The sequence below is a fragment of the Nannospalax galili genome, unplaced genomic scaffold (assembly GCF_000622305.1).
Source record: "Nannospalax galili isolate Female #2095 unplaced genomic scaffold, S.galili_v1.0 scaffold842, whole genome shotgun sequence".
Classification (NCBI taxonomy): domain Eukaryota; kingdom Metazoa; phylum Chordata; class Mammalia; order Rodentia; family Spalacidae; genus Nannospalax; species Nannospalax galili.
Window position 1 is genome coordinate 278,970 of NW_008349291.1, and position 11,814 is coordinate 290,783.

At 43.7% G+C, this 11,814-nt stretch overlaps 1 protein-coding gene and 1 pseudogene across 1 annotated transcript in view; one reads left to right on the forward strand and one right to left on the reverse strand.

Annotated features, from left to right (window-relative positions):
- The first annotated feature begins 1,970 nt into the window (after positions 1-1,970).
- Positions 1,971-2,861, forward strand: LOC103744834 (annotated as a pseudogene).
- A 1,121-nt stretch (positions 2,862-3,982) lies between these two features.
- Positions 3,983-11,814, reverse strand: part of Znf667 (zinc finger protein 667) — a 36,567-nt gene continuing 28,735 nt past the window's right edge. Inside the window, exon 5 of the mRNA XM_008846629.2 lies at positions 3,983-7,140. Coding sequence (XP_008844851.1) covers positions 5,561-7,140 — 1,580 coding nt within the window. The 3' untranslated portion in view covers positions 3,983-5,560. The remainder of the gene's footprint in view (positions 7,141-11,814) is intronic.

Below are 11,814 nucleotides of genomic sequence, written 5' to 3' on the forward strand. Positions count from 1 at the left end.
TTCTTTTTGTGAACTTTATGTGTCTTTGTGGTTTACTTTTTGGGCATGAAAAGCTGGTTCATCTAAGCTTCCAGTTCTCTGTTTTGATTTTATATTGGAGTGGCCGATTGCTTTTGTCTTCAGGAGTTTCCACAGAGGCCTAATTCAGATGAGGGTCAGATATCTTCAGGCTTTCTCCTAAGGTCTGGATCCCTCCAGGAAGGATTTTGGTCTCAGGAATTTGGGGGTTGGACTGGCCTGGGAGCCTGGCCCAGGAAAGATGCTAGTCTAGGGCAGCTGGTGGCCATTCCACCCAGAGAAGCAAAGGCAGATGAAGCAGGAAGAGGCCCTAAGGACTTCTGGGGACTGCACTGAGGAGCTGGGCTGGTCTGGATGCAAAGGATCAGGAAGAGTAAAGGTCAGCCCCCCTATCCCAGAAAGAGGCTGGCAGGTGGTGCAGGCCCAGGGAAGCAGAGGGAGGTGAGGGCGGGGCCAGGCCCATATGCAGTGCTCCTGGGGCCCAGAGAAGGCACTATGTTGGTCTGGATGAAAAGGATCAGGAAGCAGTATTGGTTCCCCAGGTGTCTGGGGCCCCAAGACAAGGAATGGGGCAGGGCCCAAACTCAGAGGAGAGAAAGGTGGGGAGATGGGAGGGTGAATGAGGCTGGGGGAGTCAGGCACGGAGGGTGGATGGACTTACCCCGGAGAGAGGCCAGTGGGTAGGAGAGAGGCCTGCAGCAGGTCTTTCAGACCCAGGGAAGCAGAGGCTTCCTTATATATTTCTTATTTTTGTTTTTGTTTTCATACCAAGCATCTTCCCATGACATACATTATTTCACATTTAATTTATGCCTTTAAACTTACCATGGATCTGTGGTAGTTCAATCTTATAATATCTATTACATTTATTTTATGAGCATGTATGTTGTGTATGTGTGTGCCTGCTCATGCTACAACATGTGTGGAGATCAGAGGACAACTTACAGAGCTGGTTCTCTCCTTCCACTATGGTGGTCCAGGGATAGAACTCAGGTTGTCAGGTTTGACAGCAAGCACCTTTACCTGCTGAGCCATCTTGCCAGCCCCAGAGCTTCATTTCTTATAGAGTAGGAGAACTGGAATACCATGGGCATCCTGGAAGCCACCGTGAGCATCCTGGAAGCCACCATGGGCATCCCTTAAGCCACTGTGGACATCTTGGAAGCCACCATGGGCAACCCATAAACCACGTGGACATCCTGGAAGCCACCATGGGCATCCCTTAAGCTCATAATACTCTCCTAACAAACTCCTTTATACCAGTGTATTGCTAAAATGTCTTTTGTCAATTCTGTTCTTAGAATTTTTTTCAAAAAACAAGCAGCTTAATTTTCTTCTTAATTTGGATGGATTTCTGAAATTTCTATAATGCAAAAGATTCAAAAGAGGTAAGACAGGTTTCAATCCTTTAGAAAATTACCAAGTTCCTAGGTGGGGGCACACATGAGCGTAGAGAGTTATTTTACCTATGTAGTATCTTCAGAAATGTCTTTAAGGGGGCTGGAGAGATAGATCAGCAGTCAAGAGCACTGGTTGCTCTTGCAGAGGACTGGAGTTTAGTTCCCAGCACCCACATGGTGGCTAACAACTGCCTGTAACTCCAGTTCCAGGAGATCTGAAACCCTCTTCTGACCTCTGTGGCAATGCAAAACACAGGTGCATTTACATACATGTAGGCAATACACTTATACACATAAAATAAAAATATAAACAAAGTGGTTTTTTTAAAGAAATGTCTTTAAGAAGAAGAGCTGTGAGAATGAACAGGCCTGAAAAAGGGAATGAGGATCCGAAATAAAAAAGAAACAAACACCCACTTTCAAGTTGGGTTGTTTTCCAGTGCCTTGCTATCCCAGCGCAGTCCTGAAACGCCAAGAGCAAGAAACACAGCAGGCAGTGAGGTAAGACAGAAGTAGGTACAGAACCGAGTAGTCAGTGGCCTGCAGGGCAACATGCCCACATTTTATTGTGACTACCGTGATATGTATCTTACCCGTGGCTCTCCATCTGTGAGAAAGACGCTGTAGTGTTCGGAAACAAGGAGAACGTAAAAGTACTACGACCAGAAGCGGATGCAAGAGCAGGCCTGGAGCCTGACTGACAGAACAACGCCTGCATCTGACAAGGAAAGATAACCGTATTTTCCTCTCTGCGCCTCCTCCTGCTGGGGCCACGACCCCACCTCACCCAGTAACCTGGAAGTTCCTCTGACCACTATGATAGCAAGCTATAGTCCCACCTCCTTCCCACGCTCTGCACTCTATGGAAGGCATCTGCCTGAAGGGGAGGGGTTAAGGATATATAAGCCAAGAAACCCAAGAGCCATGAGGCCCATCTCTCACCATTTTGTGTGACTGTTGGGAAGCCACAGGATTTATGTTTGGATGCGGACTTTCCAGTGCAGCCGTGAATGAGGGAGGGGGTGACACGCCCACTCTTCTGTAAGTAAACCAGCACTCCAAGCTCAGTTAGCAAGTCCAATAAACTCCTTAGGATTTTCCAAATGGCAGTTTTGGAGAATTCCTGCCTCAGGTTGTTGTAAGGACAGTGGGAGGAGGCAACCGGATGCCACATGCGCCTTCCAGTAGTGAATTTGACTTTACAACCCCCAGTCTCCCAGGTCCTCCTCACCCTGGTATGATGTCAGCACCCCACATGGGAGGCCCTCCTATGATGCCAATGATGGGCTGCCTCCTGGGATGATGCCCGTGGGACCTGCTCCTGGAATGAGGCCACCCATGGGAAGCCACATGCCCACAATGCCTGGGCTTCCAATGATGAGACCTCCCGCTTGCCCCATGATGGTGCCCACCTGGCCTGGCATGACTCGGTCAGGCACGTAAGAACAGAGGACTGTGTCAGTTTTGCATTTTGTGTTCTATTTCACCAGGAGATCATGGTGCTGTATCTGAGTGTTTTCTAGCAGCATGACTAGGAAGCTTTCTGTCCTTTCCTAGCAAGGACATTGTTTTAAAAGGGAGGAGGGGGACAAAAAAGGGCTGTTTTCATTTGTATTGTGAAATGTGAAAATGAAATTGTCGGCTCTTTTAGTTACAAAACAAAACAAAACTAAGCATAGACAGGGCATCCTTGGGCAAAGCGTGTTTTCCTAGTTAGCTCTGTCAACTTCGCACAGCCTAGAGTCATCTGAGAAATTTCTATGAGTGTATTGCCTGCGTGTATGTAAATGCACCTGTTGTGCAATGCCCATGGAGGTCAAAGAGGGCGTCAGATCCCCTGGAACTGGAGCTATGGGTGGTTGTTAGTCACCACGTGGGTGCTGGAAACTGAACCCAGGTCCTCCGCAAGAGCAGCCAGTGCTCTTAATTGCTGAGCAATCTCTCCAGCCCCAAGGACCATTCTAAATGGCGAGTCAGCCCTTTCCAGGCATCATGTTTCTCTCTCACAATCTTGATTGCTTTTTTCACTTATATCAGACTTTTTTGTTGCTGAAACAAAATATCTGGGTGAAACAAAGGGAGACTTATTTTAGCTTCGGTCACTGGGAGAACATGACAGAGCACAGCTCACACCATGGTAATCAGAAATGAGCAGAGAGGGTGAAGGAGAGGAGACTTCAGTAAAGGCTTAGGAGTTCTCTCATGTATTAGTTGGCTTGTGCTGCTGTAACAAAAATCCCACAGACTGGATGACTTAAAAGGAGGGAGTGGAACCAGACACAGCCCCCTAGGACATGGCAGCCCTGCCCCCTGCCCCCACACACAGTGACCTACCTCTCCAGTGAAGCATCTCCTAAAGTTCCCAGAGCCTCCCACCAGCTGGGGACCATGAGCCTGTGGGGCACGTTTCTTATTCAAATTCCAACATTTGTCAAAATTAGACCCACGTGATCCTATGGTACAAAGTTTGGTTAACAAGAAGTAGGTGTCTCCATACATAGCTTTTGCAGAAGGAAAACACACAAAAGAGCCTGATTGTATACAATCACACAAAAGAACTCTGATGACTTTATTTCTTATATAATTTACACAAGCTGGAAAGAGGGACTAAAAGGCCTTGTGCACAGTGAACGACAAAGGAAAACAGCCTGGTATATGAGCCTAGGCGTTCTCCTGTGTATTGGTCAACTTGAGTTGTCATAACAAAATGCCACAAACTGGTTGACTTCACAGAATTTAGCAACTCACAGTGATGGAGGCTGACGCCATGGTCAGGTTCTGGTGAGGGCCTTGTTCAAGCTGCAGATGGTTGTCCCTGTTCTCAAGTGGGGCAGAAAGAGAGCAAGCTCTCTGGCATTTCTTCTTATAATGGCCCTGTCCTCATGGCTTCATTAATCTTCTTTCTAAATACCATCACACTGGGGGTGGGGGGGTAGGGTTTTAACACAGTTTTCGGGTGACACAAACATTAAGGCCATAACACATACATCAGCATTATTACACAAAAATAGCAGTTGTTGTTCATATAAATATAGACAATTTATTTTTAAATAAAAAAACAACCATTCTCCCTGCTCTGAAGTTCCTCGCTCTTCAGCACTCCCTGGGTTTTAGCCCCCTTATCCTGTCTTGGTCATACTAGAGTTTTAAGCCATATCTTCATATCTATGGGGGCAGAGTGGTTATGGCTACCACCTCACACCATTGTGTGCACTATTCTTATTTACCTGAAGACTCACCCAACACATTTCTGTCAGGAGAAAGAGGCACCCTGTTTTGGCAGTTAGTCCCTTATATATGATAGTTTGAGTTCTTAGAATAGACTCAAACTCTCTCTTCCTGTAATGGACTTTGCAAAGCCATTTCATTGTATGTGGTCAGTCAAATGTCCTCAAAACTGTACTGCAAATCAAAGGTCAAATGATAAACACCTTCATTCATAAAGACTGATCCGATCTTCTGAGCATATCTCAGTTGATTTCAACTCTTCAATTCAAAAGTTACCAATTACTTTTGGTCCTTGGCCTTTAAAGGGAGATCAGCATCAAATGGTCCCATATATACAAAATTTATAGGTAAATATAGTGTCCCCCCACAGACACACATGATTTTTGACTTAGGATTTTTCAGCTTATGATGGTAAAGAAGCAATATGCATTCAGATAGAAACTGTGTGTCAAGTTGTGATGTGTCCCTATGCAAGTGGTCGGCAGATGATATTTTCATGATGCTGGGCAGCAGGATGAGGCGTAGCTTCCAGGAAGCCATGCAATCAGGAGAGTGAACAATTGATACGCCACATTGTACTATGCTGCTAAACTATCCCATTTGGTAGAACAGATACGTTTCATGATTTTTTTTTTTTTTGAGACAGGGTTTCCCTGTAGCCCAGCTGGCCTGAAACTTGCTATACAGACCAGGCTGGCCTTGATCTCACAGAGATCCACCTGCCTGTCTCCCAAGTGCTGGGATTAAGGTGTGTGCCATGACGCCTAGCCGTTTAATGGATTTTTACAATATTTTTAACTTATGAGTTTATTGGGACATAACCCCATCATAAGTCAAGAGCACACACATTCTTCATGCCTCTGAACACTTCTTTGATAACCTCATTCTTTGCTTTTACAGATTTGGAAACAACTTTAGGATTTTCCCTCAGAATGTGTGTTCTGATGTCGAATCAGGGATGAACTGCGACTATATGCCTTACCACATTTACTACATTCGTATGGTTTCTCTGAAGAATGACTTCTCTGGTGTCTGATAAGGTCTGAGCCACTACTAAATGCCTTCCCACATTCATTACATTCATAGGGTTTCTCCCCAGTATGGCTTCTTTCATGCAGAATGAGGGATATGCGCTGAGTAAAGGACTTCCCACATGTTTTGCATACATATGGCTTCTCTCCAGTGTGAATTCTTTCATGCTGCGCAAGATGTGCACTCTGGCTGAAGGCTTTCCCACACTGATCACATTCATAGGGTCTATCTTCAGTATGGATTCTCTTATGTCGAGTAAGTGATATTCGGTGACTGAATGTTTTCCCGCATTCCTCACACTGATAGGGCTTCTCTCCAGTATGAATTCTTTGATGTTCGATAAGAAATGACTGGCGGCCGAAAACTTTACTACATTTGTTGCACTTGAAAGGTTTCTCTTCCGAATGAATGTTCTGATGTACTTTAAGGTTTTCAAGTCCACAAAACATCTTTCCGCATTCCTTGCACTCAATTCGTTTCTTTTTCCTTTTATGGATTTTCTGATGTTGAAGAAGGGACGCCTGCCGGTGGCAGACCCTGTCGCATTTATTGCACTTGTACAGCTTCTCTCCGCTATGGATTCTTAGGTGCAGAATAAGGGTTGAAAGCCGTCTAAAGGCTTTAACACATTTATCACATTTATAGGGTTTCCCTGAAGTGTGGCGTCTCTGATGAAGCATTAGAGGTGAAATCCTACTGAAGGATTTCCCACATTTTCTGCATGTGAAAGGATTCTCTAAATGACGATTTCTCTGGGGGAGAGTCTGACTTAAGGCCTTCTCACTGCCAAGGGTTTTCTTTCTAATACAAATTCGTTTATGTACGACAAGGACAGGCTTCCTTTTGAAGCCTCTCCCATACTTACTGTCTTTTTGCATTTTCTTTCTATTGTGAATTCTCTTATGAAGTAAAAGAGATGACATCTGGCTGAAGGCTTTCCCACATTTTCTGCACTGGTGTATATTCTCAACAGTGGGAATATTATGATGTACACTGAGAGATGGGCATGAACTCGAGGCCTTACCCTGGTTAAAAATTTCCTTTCCATTATGAAGTCGCCTATGTACCTTAAGAGTTAATTTTTTATTAAAAATTTCCCCACATTTATCACATTCATAGCTTTTCTTCTCATTGTGAATTCGCTGATGAAGAATGAGGGATGGGATCTGTCTGAAAGCTTGTCTGCAATGACTGCATTCGTAAGGCCTCTCTTCATCGTGAGAATGCTGATGAAGTTTAAGAGAGAAACTTCGAATAAAGGTTTTCTCACAGTGATTGCATTTTAAAGATTTCTTCCCTGAATGTCCTTTCTTGGATTCTCTTACAAACGAATTTTTGAGGTTGCTCGTCTTCCCTGGGGGAATCTTTTGTTGTGAAGAAACTGGTTTCTGACAAATCCTTTGCCCAGATTTGTTGAATTGATTTGGTGGTAACTTCTTGGTCTCACACTTAGATCCTGACTCTGAAAGACATCAAGAAATTAAACCTTGTTTTCATGTGCTAGAGAAATGAAGCTTGTGTAACACAAAAGTAGCCATTATAATTAGTAATATCGACATAATGTTAACAAGAACAATGCATCTTATTATGGGTCCAGTTACCATAGTAAGGACTTGTGTGGGCTACTTTTAAATGTCAACTTGATGCAACCTAGAATAACCTGGGAGAGGGGCATCTGAGAATGTCTGTGAGGGATTATCTTAATTGCACTAATAGATGTGGGAGGACCTGCTTACTGGGCAACACCACACCTTGGGCTTGGGGTCCTGGACTGAACAAAAGAGAGAAGGTTAGCTGAGCTCTGCATGCAAGAACTAATCCATTGCTCTCCGCTCCTGACTAGAAGTGTAACGTGACTAGCTGCTTCAAGTTCCTGCAATGACAGACCAAAACACACAATTGTGAACCAAACAAATCCTTTCTCCCTTAGGTTGCCTTTGTCAGGTTATTTTATCACAGGAAATGAAAGTAAAACAGGGCTTTACTAAACTGTTTAATAGCTGGCATCCAGGAAGGTTTAAAATTCTAAAGAAAGTGAATAAATAAAAATTGTATTGATAGGGTAAACTGTATACTTATTGCTGCATTTAACTCCATAGATTGTTCATTAATTAAATGTATCGTATTATAGGACATACTCATAAATGGGAAAATCTATGGAGAAAAGGTTAGTGGTTACTTGGGCTTGGAGGTGGGAAAGGGATTAACTGAAATGGGTAAGAGCAATCTTACTGCATGATGAAAATCATCTAAAACTGGATTATGGTAAAATTTATCAACATTTGGTGAATTTATTTTTTAAAAGACATTTAAATACCCTATTAAATATTATTTATTTATTATGTGTAGGAGTGCTTTGTGTGTGCATGTATGTAAGTGCACCGTGTGTGCAGTGCCTGCAGAAGTCAGACCTCTGGAACTGGAGTTACAGATGGTTGTTGGCAACCCAGGCCCTCTATACGAGCAGCCAGTGCTCTTAACCATTAAGCCATCTCTCCAACTTGAATTATACTCTTAAAATGGGTGAATATCTCTAAAAGTTATGTCCTAAAAATGTATTCTTAAATATCAAATCCTGAAAAGCACAAATCTAGTAGTAATTAGGATTGAATAGATATTTAAAACTATAAATATTTAAACTTAGAGAAACAGGAAACACTCTAAGGAAACAAGGTAACATATTCAACTAAAAGAATGAATTTAGTATTTAGTGAAGTAGTCACACAGGAATAGAACACAAAGATCCAAAATGGTTTGAAATAATTACTCATGCTAAGCATGGTGGCATATGTTTATAATCTCAGCACTCGGGAAGTCAAGGCAGTAAGATTCTGAACTGGTTAGCCTGGCCCACACGGTGAGTTTCAGGCCAATAAAACAAGACCCTGTTTCAAAACAAAATAGTTTGTAAGTACATTAGAGAAAAACAAAAAAAAATTTTGAAGGGGGAGCTGGAGAGATGGCTCTCTGGTTAAGAGCAATGGATGCTCTGTAGAGGACCCAGGTTCAGTTCCCAGCACCCACGTGGAAGCTAACAACCATCCATAACTCCAGTTGAGGGGAGCTGACACCCTCTTCTGGCCTCTGTGGCATTGCATGGCGTGAGAGCACTTACAAACATGCAGGCAAAACATTTATACACACAAAAATGAATAAATAAAAACATTGAAACAATTTCTAAAAAAAAAATAAAGTAACTATTATATGGTAGACTGATTATAGACCTGAGTTTAATGTGACACAGAACATGGGCTTTAGAATTGTGTTGTCCAATACAGCACAACTTGCCACATGTACCTAAAATGTGACTGGCATGATGTGGAATATGTTATGAATATAAAATAAAAATACCCCAGAATGCAAAGATGCAGCACAAATAAAAGCATGTAAAATATTTCATTGCAAAACTATTGATTACGTAGTATAGAATTTGGGGGATACAGGTAAAGTAAGAACATTAAAGTTAAGATACCTTCTTTTAAAAAGTAAGCTTAAAGGACATACTAGGAAAACAGCAGGACTTTCAATGGATTTAGGATTGATTGTGTCATCTGGATACATCACCGTGAGAGGCTTTGTTCTTATTTCCATTATAGTCTTTAAATTGGATACAATTTGGCCAGCAAGATGGCTCAACAGGTAAAGGTGCTTGCCACCAAATCTGAGGACCTGAGTTTGATCCCTGGGACCCACATGGTGGAAGGAGAGAACTGACCTCCCTAATTTGTGCCCTGACTTCCACATGTGAATTATGGGGTGGTGGGGGGATCTGAGCACAGGTGCCCACGCAGGCCAGAAAAGAGTGTCAAATCCCCTGGAGCTGCAGTTACAAAGACATTGTGGCCCTCCTGACACAGCGGACCAAACCAGGTCACTGACAACAGCAGCAAGCACTCTTAACCACTAAGCCGTCTCTCCATCTTCATCCCTGAAGCTTTCACTTTTTATCTGCTTACTGATGTTCAGATTGGAGCCAAAAATGGTGAAGAACAACGTGGCTCCACACAGCCTTCACTTATTCTTCTTTGGAAGATGTGATGGTTCATCAATTTTCCACATGAGATCTACAACTACCTACCTGGGAGCTGGGCCTTCAGGGTTTATCCTCATTAGGTAGCCACTGTGGGCAACACCATTCCATAGGCTGGAGTCCTAGACTACAGGGAACGGAGAAAGCAGCTGAGCACAGGCCTTTGTAGTTGTGCTTCCATGTGACCAGCTGCTCCAAGCTCCAGCTGCTGTGACGTCCTCACCATGATGGACTTTCATCCCCATGAGCCCTTTCTCCTTTAAGGTGCTTCTGTCAGGGTATTTCATCACAGGGACAGGACCAGTATCTGTGACAGAAGACTGGCCATACAGGTTTTGTAGAAATATCAATGTGTTTGACTTTGGAGTACTGCTCCAGCCCTTGTTGGGTATGCTATGTGATGTACAATGTATGACCTCTTGACCTTTCTTAAATCTACACAGTTTTGAATTGTGACGTGCATCCTGCTCCAAGGATGCTGGGGAGCAGCTCTGTGGTCCAGCAGCTGTTGGATATCCAGTAACTATCATAGTTCTTAGGAGAAGTACCACAAAACATTCTGGTAAAATGAGAAGTTAAAGACAGGAACTAACAGAAAATTCCACAGCGAAGCCAGCAGTATTGGCTAAACCAGAAATCTGGCCTCGCCCCAGGCTTGGGGAGCTCTGTGGAAGACGGGCTGGAAAGGATGTGAGGGAGGAGTGCTGTGTAATGCTGTCTGTCTTCTAGACGTGGCATGGCCATTGTACTTAGCAACTCACTGCAGTTGTGGTTACCTGCACAAGATGAAGCCCACACGCTCAGTCAGCATTCCAGCAGGCAGCACTAGGTGCACTCAGGGAGTCAGAAAAACAAAACAAGAACTGGGCATAGTGGCACACGCCTTTACTCCAAGTACTTGAGAGGTAGAGGCAGGTGGAGCTCTGTGAGATTGAGGCCAGCCTGTTCTACATAGTGAGTTCCTGCTAGCCCCTGGGGCTACAGGGAGACTGTGTCAACAAATGAACAAACCACCAACAAAAAGGACATAAAGGTGGGAGAGGGCATGTTAGAGGGTGCCCAGAGCGCTGATGAGAGAGGAAGTTGGAAGTGAATATGATTACTGTCTACACGTATGATATTGTCAAAGAATAAAGAGATATTTTAAAAAAGAAAATTGAGGACTGGAGAGATGGCTCAGCTATCAAGAGTGTGTACCGCTCCTGCAGAGGACACAAGATCAGTTCCCAGCACCCATGTTGGGTAGCTCACAACCAACTACCTGTAACTCCAGCTCTAGGAAATCTGATGCTACTCTGGCCTCCATGAACACCTGCACTCACATGTCCATACAGACACATATACATAGACACAATAAAACATAAATTAATTAGGGGCTGGAGAGATGGCTCAGTGGTTAAGAACATTGACTGCTCTCGCAGAGGACTCGGGTTCGATTCCCAGCACCCATATGGTGGCTGCAAACAGTTCTTAACTCCAGTTCCAGGGGAATCCGAAGCCCTCTTCTGACCTCCACAGCATTGTACGACATGGGTGCACTCACATACATGCAGGCAATACACTCATACATATAAAATAAAAATATTTTTAAAAAAATAAAAATAAACTAATTAAATAATAAATAAAAAATTAAAACTCTAAGAAGAAAAAAGAAACCTGGGCTTTATCCCAGGATCCTTCCTGCCCCACAACTCATTGGTCTTCCTTTCCTTTTTCTTATCTTTTTTTTAAAAAGACATTTCTAAATTTATTTTATGTGTACAAGTGTTTTGCCTGCATATAAGTGCACTTGTGTTGGGCAATGCTGGTGGAGGCCAGAAGAGGGCATCAGATCCCCTGGAACTGGAGTTACAAATGGTTGTCAGTCACCATGTGGGTGCTGGGGACTGAATGTGGGTCCTCTGTTGTAGGAAACCAGGATGCCAGGCCCTAGGGTGAGGTGAGCCTAAAACTTACAGGTCCAGGCTGCATTCTCTGCTAAAGGAAGGGGCACTGAAAACAGTGGCTCTGATAATTCCTGTCCTGCAGAACACTGCCAGACTGGCAGGAGGAAGCGGCCTGGTCAAAAAAGTGCAGGCTCCCTGCTCTGTGGGAAAGTGTCTTGGT